Source organism: Elgaria multicarinata, chromosome 1, assembly GCF_023053635.1.
Source record: "Elgaria multicarinata webbii isolate HBS135686 ecotype San Diego chromosome 1, rElgMul1.1.pri, whole genome shotgun sequence".
Classification (NCBI taxonomy): domain Eukaryota; kingdom Metazoa; phylum Chordata; class Lepidosauria; order Squamata; family Anguidae; genus Elgaria; species Elgaria multicarinata.
Window position 1 is genome coordinate 121,376,578 of NC_086171.1, and position 20,910 is coordinate 121,397,487.

Consider the following 20,910-nt stretch of genomic DNA (forward strand, 5'->3'; position numbering starts at 1 on the left):
CGTTGCGATGGATGTTTTCAATTGCAGTTGAATCAAGCGGTGCAGATCTGGGCAGTCGCCGGTCCGCTTCGATCGTCCCTTTCAAGCCGTCCTCGAAATCTCCGCTGCCATTCTTTCTGCTGACGATGTGAAATCGCGCCCGGCCCCCTTGAATGCAGGTAACGAGACAAATTTAAGTCATGACGAAGGAGAAGAGGCAAGACTGGAAGACAATATCATAACGGCGAGGGAAGGGGAGAGAAGCTTTTTACGTTTGGATAGAGGCGCGATTGTATGGATCTGCCGCTTCCAATTTCGGAACCGTGGGGAGGGGGCCGTGGAAGAGAAGCAAACTGCAGGGACCTATTTCTTGACCTCACCGGTGGTGGTGTTCGCGTGTGTGTGTGTGCTTTTATGTTGCTGTGGTTTTGTGTGTGTGTGTGTTTTGCTATAGTAGAGGGGGGGGAACCCTAGAGAATATTTTGAAGATTTTATAATGCTAGGTAATGGACTGCATATTCGATTTGGCACGGCTTTGCGGAGCTCATAGGATCAGGCTCACCACTGCAGGAGCATTAGTGGTTATTGCTGTGCAAAACATCCCCACCACAGCCACTACCAATGTGAGGGTGGAGTTGGGATTGTTTGCAACCCTAAGACCTTTGTAGCAGGTTTAGTTCTCGTCTGCGAGCACAAAATTATAGTGAGGTGGGTTTTTTAACGAGTTGCTCCTTTGGATACTATTTTAGCTGCAGCTACACAAGCCTCTATTTGCCCTTTTGCACCTACAGCAGCCCCATAGGATTTAAGTCGTAAGAGCCCAAGCCTGTATGTGAGTACTCAAAAGTAAGTCCACTGAGCATGTTTTAAAGTACCCTTCCCCAACCTGGTGCCCCCCAGATTTTTGGACTACAATTTCAAGCTTTCCTGAACATTGGACGTGCTGTTTGGGGCTGAAGGGAGTTGAACTCCAAAACATCTGGAGGACACCAGGATAGAGAAGGCTGTCTTAGAGTGTTGTGGCCTTAGATCACAAACATACTTGAGGTGTTATTCTGATAGCCTAAAGCGATGCATACACATTTGGGAACAAGTCCCATTGAGATCAATGGGCCTTGCTCCGAATGTGCACACTGCATTGCACTGCAAGATGGAGATAATAAACTCACGTTAGTCATTATTCTAAGTACATGTACATGGAAATGAATTCCAAGGAGGTTAGCGAGGGAAATTTTCAGTGAATGTGCTGGTCATGGAGCAAATTCCTTCACCACATATAACTTGCTTAAGATAATACAGAAAAGCAGTGGTAAAACAAGGAATCAGTCTGAGTTCTAGGCCATAGCTAAACCAGGCCTATATCCTGGCATCGTCCTTGTGCATCCAAATGGCACACAGGGGATCCCGGGAGCAGGCAGGGACGACCCATTTGTCTGGGATAATCCTTAGGTCTAGCTAAGGCCCTAGTCTACTTCCTACATAACAGTTGTTTAAATGTGTGAGATAGACATACAGACAGGCTACATAACAGTTTAGCCACCCTTAAAATTCATTCATGTTTAGCCACCCTTAAAATGTTTAGCCACTCTTAAAATGAGAACCAATCAAAATCTATCGATCTCAAGATATGCTTCAGCATGAAATAAAACCATCCATTGAAGAAGCCAAAACAAGCAATTGAGAAGGATGCATTGAAAGAGAGAAATATGTCATCCTTCCACAACTTGTGCCCTCCTGATGTTTTGGACTTCAGCTCCCAAAAGCCCTAGCCAACACAGCCAATGGAACGAAATCCAAAACATCAGGAAGGCACCAGGATGGGGAAGGCTGGATGTACTCTCTATTTCACATGGCATTGTATTTGGACTGGGAATTTGATCCTAAACACATTTAGCTGTAATTGTACATAAAGAGTGCAATCCTATGCATGTTTCCTTGGAAATTAGTTACACTGTGTTCAATAAGGCTTAGTCCCGGGTAAGTGTGGCCTTGCATATATTTTGGCCTACAGTGCCCATCATTCCTCGCCATTGGCTATGCTGGCTAGGGCTAATGGGTGCTGTAGGCCAAAACATCTGTACAGCCACATGTTGCCCACTCCTGGATGGTATACCACTGCAGGCTTAGTTACACTGTGGGACTTGCTGTATTGTACACATTGGCAGGAAGTAATACATGAACGTTATAAAAAAATCATACAATCTTCACAATCAGAGGGAACAGGACAGTTAATAGCACTGTACACATACTAGCAAATTTGCCTGGTAAAAGTTTCACCTATGTGTTCCTCTGCCTGATCATCTTGTAAGTGGCCTATGACAATGTATAATTGTGAATTACTTCATTTTCCAACAGAGCTAAAGGCTATCCCAAGTTCCCTGGCAGACTAACAATAAAGCTTCCTGTGCAGGAATGAGGTGAGTTCTCATACAAAATGTATTCCTCTATTGAAATATTTTGAATATATGCTGTTTAGAAATTAAATTATGGTCTGTGTTTCTAGCATCTGGAAGAAAAGGATGTTGCTATAAACATTTCAGTGCTAGGAGATGTTACTGCTATTTGGCTTGCTGTACAGAGACATTTGAATTGTATTACTGAAGCAGAGTTTGCCTGCAGGAACCTGTCTGTCGCATGTGCATCACTGCACATCTGTCTTTGCATATGGTACATTTATATATTAAGAAAAGAGCCAGCATTATTCAACACAATTCTACCTTGCAATCCATGGTTTCATTTTATATATAATTTGCGGTGACTCTAATGGCCTGATCCCATAAACCCCTACATTGACGAAATAGTTCAGATAACCTAAATCCCATCATGAGCACATCGAGGATGTAAGGGAGGATCTACTTCATTTAAATGGATGTCAAGGGAGATAGATAGATATTGTATAGGGGAGCATTCAGTCATATATATTCTGAAGTGGTACAGTCAGACTCAACTTTATCACCTCACTGAGATCTTGGCCTGTTAATCTCATTTGATGCTTGCAGCTGAAAATAGTCCACAGTTTCTGCTTGGTGATTTTGTCCTCTTTTAGTATGTTTCCTTATTACCAGGTTCATTTCGTCGCCACCCCTTCTTTCTTTTTTTCTTATTTATTTGTTAAAAGTGTTTTTATCTCACTCCTCAGCCAAAAAGGCCCCTGGAGCAGCTTACCATCAATCAGTTAAACCATACGGTCCCTGCCCATAGGCTTACAATATAAAAGACATGACACTCAAGGAAAAAGGAATGGGTGAAGGAGATGCGGGGAAATGAAGCAGTCTTTTAGCAGGGCTGGTAGAAAGACCTTGCTTCCCCTCTCATTTCCCTTACAGTCTACTGGAATGGCTGGTGGTGGTGACAGTTCCTCCCCTTTACCCCCTTTTAACAAATCAAATAAGAGGCCTGCAGCCACAGATTTGATTGGTAACTTCGGATCGATATGTGAACTTCAGTCCTCCTCACCACTGCAATTCCTAGTCACATGTGTCCGTTCCCTTCCAGTTTTAGTCTTCCATTCCTCTGGATCACTGTCTCTTACCTCTCTGCCCTAAGCTCCAGAGCTTCTCCTGGCTTGCTGTGTTCTCAAGTTCTTGCCTTTTAATTTCATTTCGTACATTTATATCTCACCCTTCCCCACCCACCCCAAGTACATTTATAGCCCATCCTTTCCCGAAGTTGCTCAGAGCAGCATACAGGATTCTTCCCACCTTAACCCCATTCTCAAAACAACCCTATGAGGCAGGGTAGGCAGAGAGATACCAACTGGCTTAAGTTGCCCAGTGGGCTTCATAACTGAGTGGGGATTTGGAGATGGATCTCTTTGCTTTTAATCAAACCACTACAACAAAGGGCCATTTTCCTGAAGCCCCTAGTTTTTACCCTCTTCTTCCCTAGGCCCTTGTGCTTGCCCTACCCCTCTGTGGGTGGTTCCCAATTGATTTTATTTATTTATTACATTTATATCCTGCTTTTTTCCTCCAAGGAACCCAAGGCTACGTACATAATCCTCCTCCTCTCCATGTTATCCTCACAACAACAACCCTGTGAGGTAGGTTGGGCTGAGAGTCTGTGACTGGCCCAAAGTCACACAGTGGATTTCCATGGCCAAATGGAGACTAGAACCCAGATCCCCCGACTCCCAGTCCAACAACCACTACACCACACTGGCTCTTGGAGTCATCAATTGATGACTCCAAGAGCTAATAATCAAAAGGCACTGTGTAGCTAACTCATCTTTTCTTCTTACGAACAAAAGAAGAACCTCGCTGGATCAGACCAAGGGTCCATCTAGTCCAGCATTCTGTTCACACAGTGGTCAACCAGCTGTTAACCAGAGAACCATGCATAGGACATGAGTGCAACAGCACCTGCTTTAACTGATGGGGGCGTTAAGAAAAAAAGTCAGAAGAAGTGGTGGGAAAACATGTGATGGCTAAAAATGGAAGAGAATGATTTGAATGGGGCAGGGCGATCGCACAATGCAGGCCTCATCTGGAAGCATCCTGTATGAACTAAAAAGCCAAAACCAGTGGCAGGCTGTTCTGCCTGTCCTGTCGCTCTGTGATAATCAGGGTAGGTCAACCAATAACTCCCAGAAGCTTTATAGCCACCCTCTAATCCCTAGCGCATTACAATATAGATTTGAAAAAAATAAAAGGGAACGTAACAGTAAATGCAAAAAGTGTACCTTCTCAGAAATCCTTTTGCAGGATATTTGATGTGGCTGAGTACTGCTCTGCATAGAGCAGGGAAAGAGAGCTGTGGATTCCTCTTGCTATTCCTCTCCCAGTGCCTATTTGCCCACTTAGAAATTATTCTATTTTTTCCCATTTCTCAATTCATACCATCTTTTTTTTGTGTGTGTGTGCTGCCTTGGGTCTCCATCAGCAAGCATTCATCAGCTTACATTCCCACATCTAATTTGAATTGCTCTCCTTGATTTGAACGAGACTATTTTGTTAGCTGAAGCACAAAGCTAGTGGCAGCATGAAAAATTTACATGACATAAACTTTAGGTGTAAATGATGTGTATTGTATCATAGGCTAGTTGTTCTAGTGCAGAGGTGCAGAACCTCAAGCCCGGAGTCCCAATCTGGCCCTTCGGAGTTCTCCAGATGGCCTGTATTGGGTAATTTCCCAGCTTCTGTGCAGTTTTTCCTGCATTTTAAAAGGCTGAAATGCCTCTCCGAAGGCTTAGTTATTGGCAGTAAGGACTTCAAGCTTAAATATGCTGGTATTTTTGGCTCTGCCCCTTCCGTCTTTGGACCTGCCCACCACTGGAATCACACACACGCTGAGAACTTCTCTGAGACTAAATTAGGCTGAAGGATTCTGGACCTCTGTTCTAGTGCCTGGTCCTTGGTGAGGATTCTCCTGCCTCCTTATCGGTATCCCAGCAGCCTGTGCTGAAGCAGCCTGTATTTAACTGACGTAATGATATGACACCATATCATTAGGAAAATCTTCTCTTTGAAAAACAGGGTGCAATTCAATCGCTGGTCCTGCAAATACATGGTAGGGTGCATATGCCTCTGCCCAAGCAAATGGGCACTGGTGACTGGTAAAAAGTGGTCCCAGCACATGTACATCTGTTCTCTGGGGCTTTGTGCTCCTACACTTTCATATCAGCAGGTAATCATGAAGCCTGGGCTGCTCGTGGCTTGCTGGTTACTTCTGCTCAGAGCATGCCAATCATCAAACTAGGCCCAAGAGCCTCTGCTAGAGAGGCCAATGTCAAGGACTCTTGGGGCTTGAACACTACTGAGCGGCCTTGGACTGTGCTTAGGCCTTGGAGACATCTTCAGAAGGACATGGGGTGAGCACCAACGGACTGTGGGATTGGCACACAGTATGAAGCTTTTTGATTGGCTGGTCCTGGTATAAATACTAAGAGTTTGGCCATTTTATTTATTTATTTATATATATACCGCCTTTTGCCCAATACTGGGCTTCAAGGCAGCCAAGTACCTTCTTGGTGATGCAGTGTTTTCTGCCTGCTGCACTGAAGGCTCCATCTCTTGCCCGCAAAGACTTTCAGCTGGACAGGCATGATTTGGGTACAGTACCCACAACCCTAGTCAACTCCTCCTAGAGCAGGGGCAGGCCTGTAGCCCTTTCTTGAGATTTTGTAGCTACTAGGCCAGGCTTTCTCATCCTGGTGCCCTCCAGAATCTGCTCTGATTCTGCAAAACCCATTTGACTTTAAACAGTTTTTGTTTGCTGATGTCAATTTTGTATTTTGCAAGGTGTGATTATGACTGACTGATTGATTTTTCCCCACCCTACACACACACCTTTTTTTTTAATGTTAAAGGTTTTATCACACCTGCAAGCTACCTGGAAGAATCATGGGGATCCGGCTCCTTCACTTCTCTTCCGTTGTGATCCTTTTATTGCTCCTGGTGGCAGGTGCATTAACAGCTTTGCTGCCTAATATTAAGGAAGATAAAATACTTACTTTGCGAAGGGAAAGGAAATCCCAGAGCCAGTCTGCCTCAGATTCATTTACTCTCATTATGCAAACGTACAACCGAACCGACTTGCTTCTGAAGCTATTGAATCACTATCAAGCCATCCCTCATTTGCACAAAGTGATTGTTGTATGGAATAACATTGGAGAGAAAGCGCCCGAGGAAATCTGGAACTCCCTGGGACCACATCCCATCCCGGTTATCTTCAAAGTGCAAACAATCAATCACATGAGGAACAGGCTTCAGGTTTTCCCTGAGCTGGAAACAAAAGGTAGTGACTCTCTCTCTCTCTCCCCCCCACCCCCACCCCGCAACCCGTCCACCCGCCAGTTATCATTACTGCTTACAGCATTATTCCACTTGGAGAGGTGGGTTATAAGTTGGGTGCTGTCTCATCTGATGCAGATTCAACAGTTGATGACTGCAGCATCAAGTGGGACTGTCATTCCCATCAAGTGGGGAATAAACCAGTGGAGGCTGATAGCTCTGATGTCAGTGGGGCTGTGACTCTGCTCTGGAGTTCAGTCAGAACTCTAAAGGAGCTTTCCATGGTTAGGGTGACCATATGAAAAGGAGGACAGGGCTCTGTATCTTTAACAGTTGCATAGAAAAGGGAATTTCAGCAGGTGTCATTTGCATTTATGGAGAACCTGGTGAAATTCCCTCTTCATCACAATAGTTAAAGCTGCAGGAGCTATTCTAGAGTGACCAGATTTAAAAGAGGGCAGGGCACCTGCAGCTTTAACTGGTGTGATGAAGAGGAAATTTCACCAGGTTCTCCATATATACAAATGATACCTGCAGAAATTCTCTTTTCAATACAACTATTAAAGATACAGGAGCCCTGCCCTCCTTTTCATATGGTCACCCTCTCCATGGTGCTTTACCTAGTTTGAGGGTTGAGGTCAGCACTTTGGATAGCTCCTTTAGAGTTCTGCCTTATTCTGACTGAAACCCAGAACAGAGTCACAGCCCCACTGACATCAGAGCCATCAGCCTCCACTGGAATAAACCATCACAGATCAAAGACCTGCGAGCGAACGTTCGTATCACCTCACCCCACCTAAAACTAGGGATGTTGCCAAAGCTCTTGATATACAGCTCAGTATATATGAACATGTCTAGCTTGGCATGCTGAGTTTCATTACTAAAGGAGTGGCATACCCCCACCCCCAAAAATATTCTTTGACTCAGCATTTAAACTGCAACTGTTCCTCCTCCTTGACAGTCTGAAGGCTTCAGTGGCAGTCTCATGGGGCTGTGTGTTAGGAGCTTCCAGTTCGGATTGTGGCAGGCGAAGCTGGCATCTTAAGCAGAGTTAATGGGGAGTTAAGTCCCACAGAACAAAGGGAGATCCACTCTGAGTACAAAAGCTTGGGATCCTAGTGCACAATATGGGATAGTGGGCCTCTTCTATGCCTCTTAGAGCAGGGATGAAGAACATCAGTTCCGGGGGGTGGGGGAGGCAATTCAACCTCCAGGGTTCCCCAGATGGTCTCAATCCCTTTCCCCAATTGCCATTCATTCGGTGGTTTCTCAGTTGTGCAGTTTCCCCCTCATTCTAAATGCCTCTCTGAAAGCTTAGTTACGTGCAGTAAGAGCTTTAAGCTGGGTATGTTTGGCCCTGCCCCCTTTTGCCTTCGGCCGCACCCACAAGCAGAATGTGCCCCTGAAAAGTTATCTGAAATGGAATTTGGCACCAGGGCCGGCGCTGCCATAGAGACAGCTAAGGTGGCGGCCTAGAGCGTCAACCAAAGGAGGGCGCCGAATGGTGTGCCTGGAAGCTGCTCTCCTAGAGCAGCTTCCGGGCGCGCTGTTCAGAAGCCGCCCCCCCGCCCCCCAACCCCAGCATTCTGGCTTCAAAGCCAGCGCCCGCTCCTGGCTTCGAAGCCAGGACGCTGGGGTTGGGGGGTGGCTTCGGAAGGGCGCACCCGGCTGGAAGCCGCTCACAGCCTAGGGCGCTGAATAGTCTGGCACCGGCCCTGTTCGGCACTCAAGCTGAAAGCAGTTCCACACCCTAGTTTTAGTGTATAATGTAAATAAGAGGCTACTTCACCAAGTCATGCTTACTTTTGGAAATGCCCAGAGAGCTCCACTTCAGCTGTTCACATCGCATTTTGGGTTCCCCACTATATACTATATTCCTCCCCCCCAGCACTGCAAGCTATTGAGTCTAAAAGAGTTAGAAAACCTTGTTTTGCACTAGTAAACCACAGCCAATTGAGTTTAGCAAGGCACCCTTTGATTTTTCCCAAATCTTGGTTCATCTCTTGCTCCAAAGGATGGTTAGACTCTTCCGATGTTTTTCGCAGGAAGAGTAATTGCAGTGAACATTGTTCCAATTTGTCATATGTATTTTGCTTAGTAATGTCTTTTTTTAATGTGTGCACTCATCAAAATGCATTTTTCTCCATGCAGCTGTTCTGATGATGGATGATGATACCCTAGTTAGTGCCTATGACCTAGTTTTCGCTTTCTCCATTTGGCAGGTAATGTCTGCATTTTGCTTCGTGCACCTTATTTTAAGGAATATAAAAGTACATTTGAGTGATGTGCTATTCTTGCAGGGATGTAGTCCTAGGCACATTACCATAGGGGTACTTCTGAGTAAACATATCTATGTCCTTAAAACACAGTGATTCCCAGGGTAGGGTGGATAAGTATCTACCAGAGGGTTGGAAGGTCTTCCAGATCAGGGAGTGGGAATGTGGTGCTGTGGTCAGTAATGTGCCCCTGGACACTTTTCTTGATGCTCACCAAGGTGCCCTCCTCTCCCATGAGATATATGGGTTCTTTGCAAGAAAAGGTAGGACTTAAATGTAATAAACAAAAGCTTATACTTCATTTCTCTATATCAAAAAGCTGGTGTAACACAGCAGCTAAGAGATTGAGCTACAAATCAGGATGTCCCTAGTTCGAATCTTGCCTCTTACATGAACTTGTTAGGTGGCCTTGGGCAAGCCACTCTGTCATCCTCAGTTTCCACCCCCCCGCAACCCCATCTGTAATATGGGGGATGATAATACTGACTTACATGACAGGTTGGTTGTAATCTTTACAACAACCCTGTCAGGTAAGTCAGTATTATTACCAACAAGCTAATGCATGTGAAGTGCTTTGAACACTTGAAAGTGCTAAACAATTATTAAATATTTTTATTGTAATGTCTGCTCAGAGGTATATGCCAATAGCACTTGTGTCTAGGTAAGTGTTCAGAACATTATAATCTTAGTTACTTCTACTTAACCACTGATGATAAGATCATATAGTAAAGAAGAATCTGCCCTTTGCTACTTCAAATGCTCATACAGCCCAGAACCATCAATCTTGATGAGCAGCAGGGCTCAAATTCTGCAGGATCTGAGGCAGGCATCTTCATACTAGTGAGGAACTTGAATAGGACCTTATGCATACAAAGCATATATATGCTGCCACCAAGCTAAGACCACGCCCTAGTAGCTGTAGCATCAATATTTTTTATTCAGTTTTGGTATTGTAGATTTTCATGGGCAAATTATATAAATCAAGATCCCATCTGTCCCATTTTAAAACACTAGTATTATGGATTTATGAATGGTGCCCAATTAGGAAGTTTAACAGATACTTTTGTGTTAACTTATTTCCTTCTGATTCTATCCAGAGTACCTTTTATTGTCCATATAGTTTCTGTATAATTTATTATAGGATCCTCTGTACTTGTGATCGGTTTCAATAAGGCTTTGAATAACTGTCTTATTCAGATTTTAATATTTCCCCCACCTTTCTTATAGCAATTTCCAGATCAGATAGTGGGATTTGTTCCTAGAAAGCATGTGCCTAGCCCTTCAGGGATATACAGCTATGGAAGCTTTGAACTGCAGACTCCCAGCATCGGAAACGGGGACCAGTATTCCATGGTCCTAATAGGAGCAGCCTTCTTCAGCAGCGAATACCTAGAACTATTTCAAAAACTACCTGAAGCTGTGCACGCCATGATAGACGAGACTCAAAACTGTGATGATATTGCCATGAATTTCTTAGTGGCCAAACATACTGGAAAGCCTTCGGGCATGTTTGTGAAGCCGGTAGACATCAGGAATTTAGAGAAAGAGAGTAACAGTGGCTATTCTGGTATGTGGCATCGGGCCGAACACTTGCTCCAGAGGTCTTACTGCCTAAATAAATTGGTCAGTATCTATGGCAACCTGCCCTTAAAATATTCTAACGTTATGATTTCCCAGTTTGGTTTCCCAAACTATGCTAATCACAAGAATAAAATGTAAGGAGGTGCTGCAAGGAAATGCTTCAGCATGCTTCCCAGCCATTGAAATGATAAACTCAGTAGAGAAGTAAGTATGTAAGAGATCTGTAGGTTGCACACTATTTGGAGCTTCCTCCTGCAAAAGCTCTTTGGGGATGTGAGGTCTAGTTGAAGTGTTGCATCTCTGTGGCTCAGCATGCAAAAAGCTTCTTCAGTTGGCTTTGTCATTTATCCGCATTTCAGTCAACCCAACCCGCTTGCATGAAGCCGGAGTATCCCAGAAATGCAGGAGCATTCACATGATCAGTGTCACCAATATGTCTCCAGCAAAAAGTGCTAAGCCCACAAGAATGTTTACTATTGGCCGGCTGGCCCACATTTATCCATGTTAGTTATTTGTGACCTAAAAGAAGAACCGGTTTGTGTAACATTTTCCCCAGCAGTTCTTGTTCCTCGTAGATAAGCAGGCCAGCAGCTATTTACAAGCCTGCACATTTGCAGTGAAATCGTTCTCCTTTCCCCTCAAATAATAAAAATAAATAAATAAAAACAGGGCCAAATATTCAGAGTAAGTGCACACATCTTTTGGTTTGTGCCCATGTGAGGAATTTCACATCCACTTCCTTACATCTATTTGCCATCCACTTCCTTGAATCTATTTATCTTAGCAACGGTTGTTTTGTTTGCATTTCAGAAGAGTTTTACTAACACTTCTCAGGCCAAGGGCCACAGTGAATTGTTTGCAGAGTTTTCTGGTTCTGGCATAACTACAAAGCATCTCCAAGCTTGGACAACTTGTACTTTGAGTTGCTGTTCTTCAATCTGAAATGTTCCTGGGTCTCCAAGGTGAGAGACCAGCTTCATCCTCTGCCCTGTTACAAAAACCTATAAAGGCAGCCTTCTTAGGGATGGAAGTGCATGGAAATCCTAAAGAAGACATGGAGAAGGCAGGGCAATTGGGGTAGACACAGTGAAAACAGTAGGGAACTTTAGTTACATTCTGGGACACTGTCTTAGCCATAGTCTGTGTTCCTCCTCTGTATTCAAGAGCTGCAGTCCTGAATCCAATTACCTGCTTTCCATTGCAGCCAGAGCTGGGATCCAGAGAGTCCATACTGTGCATGTTCTATGGGTACAGCCATAGGTCTTTGCTTACTTTTTCACCATGGCATCCCCTTCCACCAGAATATACAAGCCACACTTTAATCTCCACCAGGGACGTTGCTAGGCCCTGTCCCCAAACCTAATTTCCAGGGGCCCAATCTATTTCCCAGAACCCTGAGTGTCTGTTTGTGACAATGGACAGGGGGGTTTCTAAGCTTGATTACCATGCAGGTGGTTAATTTCAAGAGGAACTGCAGCTGGGAAATTAAGGGGAAACTTCACTCCCCATATACTTCAACCCCTAAAATACACATGCACGCACGTGCACTGGCATGACAATTAAGCTTAGAAAAAAGTGCTTCCATCAATGCCAATGGGAGGAATTTTTAAAGCTTAATTGCCAATTGGGATTTCTGGGGGGGATCACAGTCAGAGAGGGGAAGATGAATCCTCCCCTCCCAGTAGGCTGTGGCCCCCTAAAATTCCCGCCTGCTTGGGAATTAAGCCTATGGGCCTGGGCCCCTAATCTTTTAAGTGCCTAGCAATGTCCCTGATTCCCACCATGTTTAAATACAACTTTGCTGTTCAGAGGGACCTGCTGGAATAAAACCAGGTAAATGGAAACATCTAGCAGTGTGCATGCTGTTCTTGACTAGTTCAACAGGAACAAAGCATGCATAACTGTGGAGGATTGCAGCCCCCACCTGCAGTGTATCAGTTATAATGGTGACGTGCCATTCTCAGTGTCTAATCCTGACCTGTGTAACATGCATCCCCAGGCAATACTGGGCACATCAGCCATACAGGCTGCAAAAATGGGGACTTGTCTCTAAAATCTGGCAGGCTACAGTCAACCTGGAGCTCGACTATGTTTCTTTGTTTGGCATCACGAGTGTGCATTTGTTCTGGCATTCTGTAGATATCTGAAATTGGTGGTTGATTACTTTTTCAGAAAAATAAATATAACCTTGAGCCTAGCTCTAGAATTGGAGCTATGCTACCCCATATATCAAGGTGCCATATTTCCTATTTCTATCCATTCAACTAAGCTTTTTATGTCTGAGTTTGTATTTGACTTCTTGTATTCTGTTCCAAGAAATAAGCTAGAAACACACTGTGGTGTTGAGAATATTTATGTTGTAGAATTCAATAGCAGCTGCAGCTGCCTGATTCAATTGTATTTGATTCAGAATGTATTTTCCCCTAAGTCGTGTGTGTTTTGCTCTTTTATATTAATGTGCTGTTGGGGTTTTTTTCCTTTGTTTTCTTTATCTTTCTAACAAAAAAGCTAATAAAGATGCACAGTGATGACAAATGCCATGTGATTATTGGATAAAGGGAACTGTATTAGACTGAAAGCAATTAACTCCTTTCTCTGTGCATGTTTCCCAATAAATCTCACTTTGTTCATGGGACTTTCTCCCAAAGAAATGTGTATGAGATTGCAGCTGTGCAACTGAGTCAGAAATGACTTAAGACCACATTTGAAACTAGGACATGATAACTTGGAGGTCAAGTCCCATTTGGGGCTTACTCCCAAATATGCCATGTACACCCCCTGTACATTCTAGTATTCCCACTGAAATGTGAATTCTCTCCAACAACCTCAAACATTAAGAAAGCAAACAGAATTTTCTTAATAAATAAAAATAAATTGTTCAGTGTTGTAAACAGCTACGCCAAGAAGGAATGTGGACTGATACCATCTAGATCAGAGATAGGCAACCTTATGCCCTCCTGTTTTGGACTATAACTTCAGTCAGCATGGCCAAAAGTCAAGGATTATGGGAGCTGTAGTCCAAATCATTTGGAGGAACCCAGGTGCCTGCCCCGTCTGTAGGTGGAAGGTATCTTAGCTTCAAACTTGTGATCATGATAGATTAATGCCTTTGCTGGGGTATCTCCTGATGAAGGCAATATTGCATTCACTGCTAGAATTTTCTCAGATAGTATTTTAAAGCTAGTTTCCATCCAGGAAAGATCCAGCTGGATTAATGTGACTTTCATTAGGATAGCCATCCAAAACAGGATGGGTTCCAACGTATAATTTCATCCAGGATGCACCATAGAACCACCTTTCCCAACCTCCAGAAGTTTTGGACTACAACTTCTATCAACCCATCAGCTTAGCCACCAGGTAAGCATTGATAGGAGTTGTAGTCTAACACGTCTGGAGGGTGCCAGCTGGGGGGCTGCCCTAGAACCTGTTTCATCACCTGGTGCTGGTTTTTGGAACTTTGTACTTTATACATGAGTTGGCACTGTTTTCCACTGCTCCTGCAAGTTTAATAAAGAAGAAAGTGACTTAGAGTACACTCCTATGCAGCTTTAGACAGAAAAAGCGGTGCTGGGTGGGGAATGCTGGAAGTTGTAGGACTTTTTCTGTCTAAACTTGCATAGGATTTTGCTCTAAGCAGGTAAGGAATGCATTTTCTTTGGCACTGTGCAATTTCAGAGCCAATGTGGCATAGATGATAAACCGTCAGAACAGGCATGAATGTGGAAAATCCAGATCTAAACCCCGGCTTAGCTATGAAGCTCACTGACTAGCTTTGGGCAAGTCATTATCTCTCAGCTTAATCTTCCTCAAAAAGTTGTTGTGAAGTTAAAGCTGCAGTCCCATACCCACTTATCTGAGAATAAGCCCCATTGAACTCAGTGGGACTTACTTCTGAGTAGTACTATAAAGCTCTGCAGGAGAAGTGCAAGATACAAATTCATCTAGTAAATATCAATCCAAAGTTTATTGTACTAGCCAAAGGCCATGCCAAATACATCAAAAGAAAGCATCCATACATGTATACAGTAATAAAAATAACTCGAAAATACACAGATAACTTGAAATTTACCATAACTGCAGAGCTAAGGTCTTTTACCTGGGACTAAAGAGAGCAGAGATTGTTGTTCTGATGGGACTTAGAAGCTTGAGCCTCGACACCAATCTTTTATACAAATTAAATGATACGTAGTGGATTAAGCTGGTGAGACTTGACATGTCTTCATCTCAGTGAATGCACCAAGCATAATCCTAAAGAGGGAGTGGAGGAGGTTAGATAGCCTCTTTACTAAGTCCAGAGGAATGCTTTCCTGTATAATCCTGATGACCCATATTTAGATATGAAAATATTGAATGGAGTTAGAATTATTTCCTGAGGCCCACTACATAAAAACTGCCACTACTTTTAATCTGCTATTGGAGATCTTCTAGTTCCCAACTCTTCATTCAAGTGCTGCAAATTCCGTGTCACCATGGGGGCAAGTTGTCTGAGAATGCTTGGATAAAAATATATTTGGCCATTTCCCTTGATGATGGAACAATTTTACACTTTTAAAATAAAAGTACTACAAATAAATAGGCAAAGGTGGAGGGGGGAAAGATTATATTTTTAAAAAGATTGTTTACCATTTCTTGAAGTCTGAGGTCAAAAACACCTGATGTAAAATGTTTGTCTCTCTTCGCCCTCTAGTAACCTTTCAGCTCTTTCTCCTCAGCTTATATTTCTCTTAATTTGAGTTTTTCAACATGAGCAATTTATTGTATGCTCATGATTGGTCACTCATAGAAGCTTGCAGGTCCATTCCATGGTGTTGTTAACTTCCATTGCCTCTTGCACTATTTTCAAGCAGGAATCCATCATTTTATAAAACCTTGAAAATGCAGTAATAAATAGAAAATGTGATATAAAACAATCCCATCTGCTTGTGGTAGAACCGAAATATATGGGAAGGAACTGGCAAAAACAAGGAGGGAGCGTGTATATATAGCCAATTGTGAAATCCGTGAAGACTTTCAAAGTCAAAGCTCCGGTACGGCTGCGGGATTTTTGCTGAATGTGGAGAAGCCCTATCACCAAATGATTTTTCTTCAGCCTCTTTCCCAATGTTCTGTGTCTGTCCTTTCTTTGGTCCAGTATTCTAAGAGCTCACAGGAATAAGCATTGTTACACGTGCCTAGACACACTGTGTCACATGCTATATTACATGCACATTGAGGAACATATGCATTACCCTCCCCTTTGCTTCATCCCTCTCCCTTCTTAAGCTGCCCAAAGCTCAAGATCTGAACTTTTCTAAAATTTCAAAATTTTCTGCATATCTACACTGGTCAAGCTTCAGTTTAAAACAAAAATGAGCAAAATTGCTCTGGTAGAGCTCAAGTGATAACCCTTACGCTACCATATTCTTATATAGGAAGATAATCACTACTGCCCCATTGCTGGATTTTCTCAATTTAGCCAGCAGATGTCACTCTTAAGGAGTCATTACAAGCCACAACCAATAAAAGAGGAGGTAGTTGAAACCATTAACAGGTGTGCAACTTAATATTTAGGTGAAAATGTTGCCATGTGTTATTGTACTGGAAATATGTTAATTGGTATATTGAACAGTACAGTGTGTATCTCTATCTATATACCAAAGGTCACAAATGCAATATTTTTGCCTGTTGAGACAGACAGCAGATGAATCACAATGATCAGGGTCAGCTGCAGCCTCTAACAAGTATCGAATGGACAACATGGCTGATGGACCACAGTAGAATATTTGAGTAAAGGGGAAAATATTTCTGAAAGGGAACAAGGACTTGCAGAGATGAATGAAAAATGGTGTCTGCAGCCTTCAGAAAACAAAAGTTATTAGGAAGATTTTCCTTACTGTCCTTCCCAGAAGGTTGAGTCATTGACATTGACAGAATCTGGAAAGCCATTTACTGATCTCTTAGGTAGTCTGATATGGTAGACTTTTAAAAATTTGAGCCAGAGTCACAGACCAACCATATGCAGCGGAAGTCAGGTGTTTGTGTATGATAGGCTGTCTTTAGCATAGGGGTGGTCCTAAGGAATATGTTGGCTCCTCCCAGTTTATAACTGCCATTGTGCACACAGCTGTTTGGAAAGGCGAAGAAGAAGGTGAGAATTCCCAATCTGTCAGTTTAGCCTGAACTGTCTCTTAGGAACAGCACACCATGACGAAGTGCCTTTCTACATCATGAGTTGGGATATTTCCCAGGATTTGTGTTGGATTAATTCATCCTAGTTATGGCTGTTATTTTATTTCTTCATTGAAAGGTGAACAAGTGTGGGTGGAGTAGATAAAGAATATATAGGAAGAAATCAGAGATGAGAACATCCACAACATCATATCATTTTAATTATGTATTCAGCATAACTACCATAGCTTTGGTTTTAATCTATTAGTAAATCTAGAAATGCCTCCCTATCCTTTAAACAATGTTTGTAGATCTGGTAAATTTTAAATAGGTTAGCCAGCTTTGCAACCTGCCACTATAGCAGTGTCCTTTAACAGCTGATTCGCCTGCAGTTGTCAACTAGTGATAATAATTATCTCCATGCTGTGAAAAGCACCAATTGACATCTGCAATTCAAACTGTTGAACACAATAAGTGTCTGCCAGGCTTTTGAGGTGTGTGTGTGTGTGTCAGTTAGCAACATATTTTTTATCACTTAACCATGATAATAATAATAATCAAAAGTATGGTGTTACCTAGGGATCACCTCCAACACCAGTATAGTAAATCTTACTTTGGTAGAAACCTAAGACCACAATCCTATGTACACTTGTATGCAAATAAGGTTCACTGAACTCCCAAGGGCTTGTTTCTGAGTCAACATTCATAGGATCAGGTTGCATACTACGGATCACTGCATTTGGGTTAATTGCCTAATATCCTTTATTTAACATGTGTTCAGTAAGAGAAGTCACATTTTCCACTCTTTTACTGTAAGTTTATGAATGGAGAGATGATGCTAATCTACATTCAATAATTGTGGGTATGAAACAGGGCTATTTGTCAGTACAAATCAAATAAAACATAATAAAAAGTTATGACTGTGGGCAGTACATAAATAGCAATCACAGAAGAATGGAAGTGTAAAGTGTCAAGCCAAACCAGCAGATCGGTCTGTCACTGCCCTCTCAAAAGCATTTTGAGAGATATGGAGGATTTGCATATGCAGATTTGAATCTCTGTGGATATGTCAGTGCAGAAATGTCTAAGTATGTTCCTGGAATACCTCCTGTAGCTAGTAAGCAACAGGAACTGATGGACTACACAAAGGACCAGAGAGCAACAATACCATGATGGTTAGCAACTCTGTGGAAGTTGTCTTCACATCCACAATGCCCCTACTGTAGCATCATTCTGAGGCATTGTGGGAAATTAAAATGGCACCCCACTCACAGCTATTTGGCACTGTCTGGACTGCTGCTGCTCTTGCTGCTGGTCACCACTACCAGGTACGTCTGCTGGGGCCCACTAACAGCGGAGAGGCTCCACCAGAGAATACTTTGCCCTGAGCATCCTCAAACTGGAGCCAGACCTACTGTGTATCTGTTGAGGTGTAAAGTATGAGTTCTACATTGCCTCAAGGTGACAATCCTAGCTTTTACTCATACTGGCAATAAGAATGCAGTCAGTTGTGGTAATTGAAGTAATTAAACATATATGCTCAGCTAGATAAGAATCCTAAACTACATGTGGACTCCAGACCATCTGAAACAATCCTAGGCTCTCTTTAGCTAAACACGTTTACATGTGTTGATCCCTTAGCACTGCAAGTCTTCTAGAGAAATTTCTTGCATCTTCTCACTTCCTGCTCTGTTTTTAATTTTATCAGGCAGTGTGTGAGATATCCTTCTTTTAATGGGCTTGTATAAGACTTCAGATGAAATTTCCTTTTCACACAGGTTTTCCCTGGATTTTAAGTTAGCTGGTTTCATATTGTCTTTTTTAATGTTTAACATTTTTAATTTACCTAGTACTTGTTGTATTTTATGGTTTTAATTGTGCACTGCGCAGAGAGCCTTGGCTAAAGGGCTGTATAAAAATGTAATAAATAAATAAATTGTATTGAGGGAAGAAAATAGAGGGGCATCAGTTTTTGTCATAGCCTGTATGATTATGAACTAATATTGCGAGTTGGATTTATTGTGTGTTAAGTTACTACATTGGGCTGAGTAGCTTTCCTTGCTTCATTGTTTTGCTTGTTTCTGCTTTCAATTTGTGAAGAGAAATATGTGATTTATTACCAGTCATCCTGAGCAGATGTATGACAAATCTCAGGGACTGAGAAAGCTGCTGCTACTTCGGCATTGATTACACCAGAATAACTACTCTCTTATGACCAAAGTTATGCAAAATTATGTGGGAGTAAGGCCCACTGAGCTGGGTAGAACTGACTTGCACTGTGTATTTCCAACTTCATCCACAGAGAGTGGTTTACTTTGAATTAAGGCCTGTTGAATAAATTGGGCTTACTTCTATATAAACATGCATAGGATAGGGCAACTAAGACTGTGAAGTCTCTCCCTGAGACTTCAACAGTAGCATTTGGCAGATGTTGCCTCAGCTACAAAGCAGGGCTCACCCTAACCATTAGGCACAATGAAGCAGCTGATTTGGGTTGTTATGAAAAGGCAGCAAATTGTATGATTATATATATAATATATTCTGCTAGGAAGGAAAGGAGGCACTTGTGCAATTTTTGTGCTTTGTGTGCCAAAATAATGTGCCCTGGCTTTGAGTACTATGCACCTTGAAAGGGTGGGTAAATCTAGTTTTAGTTTTTGCAACGTATTAAAACAGCCCTGGAGTGGCAAGTGCTCCAAAAGGCAGTTAGTCTATAGGGTGTTAAAGGAGTTAGCGCAGCCTTCCCCAACCTGGTGTCCCCCAACACATCTGGAGGGCACCAGGTTGGGGTAGGTTGGTGTGCCTGAGGTGACGGATACTGACTTGGAAGTCGGTGGCACAGGGACCGAGTTCAATGGCACTTACTCCACACGATCACTATGACTCAAGCTATCATCTGCACACGTTGGGAGTAAAATCCCATTGATTTCAATGGGGCTACTTTCCTAATAAGCATGCGTAGGCTCGGGCTGTTAAGGGATTTCATCGCCCCAGCAGGGCCGAGCGGGACTGGGTTCTTTCTCCTTGAGGCCTCGGACGAGACAGGAGTACGGAGGAAGTGCCGAGCTGCTGCGCTCCTTTCAAAACTCAACGGGGTGCAGTGTAGGCCAGAGCTTCGAGGCAGGGGCAAGCCCTTCGGAAACGCTCGCCCGGCCGGGCCCCCTGCGTCTCCGCCTGAGGCAAAGTGCGTGTGTGTAACAAAGCCCTGGTAACGTGGTTGCTACCGCAGCGCCGGGCGCTTGGTAACCGGGCGCTGCCCCTTTAAGCCGCCGGAGGGCGGGACGGGGACGAAGAAATCCCTTCCACCCCACCCTTCGGCCGGCTCCCTGCTTCTTTCCGCCACTCAGGCTGGTGGCTGGGTCCCGGAGCCCTCGGCTTTTCCTCCTTCGCGCGCTCAGTTCCATCCCATGCGGGCGGCGGCGGGGAAGGAGTTCTCTGGTGGCGGCAGCAGCAGCAGTCCAGACCCAGGCGGGCGGCGGGTCCGCGTTCTCTGGGCATGTCCCGCTGCTGGCGCCTCTTTCGCTGAATCCGGCTGAACAGCGGTGCTAGTGCCGCCGCCGCCGCCGCCTCGGCTATTGCTGGCTGCTGCCGCCGATAAAGAACAAGCCGCCGCTCATGAGTGTGGAGACGTCTTCCCGCGCGTCTACGCACCTCCGCGCCCTCTTTAGGATGGAGCCGGCTCCGCCCGTTGCCTCGGAGCAGCTAGTGGGAGCTTCAGAGTTCCTCAAAGGTGAGAGAGGAGAAGGGGCGCCCCACTGGGAGCCCCGGTGTAGAAGGGCGGGCGGCGGCGCCGGGCTGGGGACGCAAGAACTCTGCTTTGCCCCCCCACCTACCCCGGAACTCGCTTTCTGCCTACTTCGGAGGCACCTGCCCTCGGGGGTGGAGGGATGATCACAACAACAAAAAGTTTCCCTGAGGTGAAGCAAAGGAACGACTTTGGGTCTGTCCCCCCAAAACGTAAACTTTCCCCCTGCCATGGCGGGGAGACGGAATTTGAGGGCTTCTTTTCCCCTTTGGAAGAGCAGTAATGCCCCCCCCCACACACACACATATTAAGTGGAGAGAAGAGTTAGGCATGGGTAGTTCGTTTACTCTGGTGGGGGGGGTGATTAACTATGTTTGCTCGGGAGTAAGCCCTAATACATTTAGCCGTACTCGTAAATTTTGTTTGGGGGATTGTAACCCCAAGGCGATGT

At 43.9% G+C, this 20,910-nt stretch overlaps 2 protein-coding genes across 3 annotated transcripts in view; both read left to right on the forward strand.

The window, feature by feature from the left end:
* On the forward strand, positions 1–13,102 carry EXTL2 (exostosin like glycosyltransferase 2). Its single transcript, XM_063135679.1, has 5 exons — positions 1–158; positions 2,335–2,396; positions 6,287–6,714; positions 8,862–8,932; positions 10,214–13,102. Exons 2-5 carry the CDS (start codon positions 2,392–2,394, stop codon positions 10,703–10,705), a joined length of 996 nt encoding a protein of 331 aa, XP_062991749.1. The 5' UTR covers positions 1–158; positions 2,335–2,391; the 3' UTR covers positions 10,706–13,102.
* Positions 13,103–19,990: 6,888 nt separating this feature from the next.
* The window catches only part of CDC14A (cell division cycle 14A), an 85,339-nt gene continuing 84,419 nt past the window's right edge, over positions 19,991–20,910 (forward strand). The window contains exon 1 of one of the 2 annotated variants that reach the window (XM_063135693.1): positions 19,991–20,444. In XM_063135693.1, coding sequence (XP_062991763.1) covers positions 20,330–20,444 — 115 coding nt within the window. In that variant the 5' untranslated portion in view covers positions 19,991–20,329. The remainder of the gene's footprint in view (positions 20,445–20,910) is intronic. The other variant, XM_063135701.1, reaches the window with a different exon arrangement.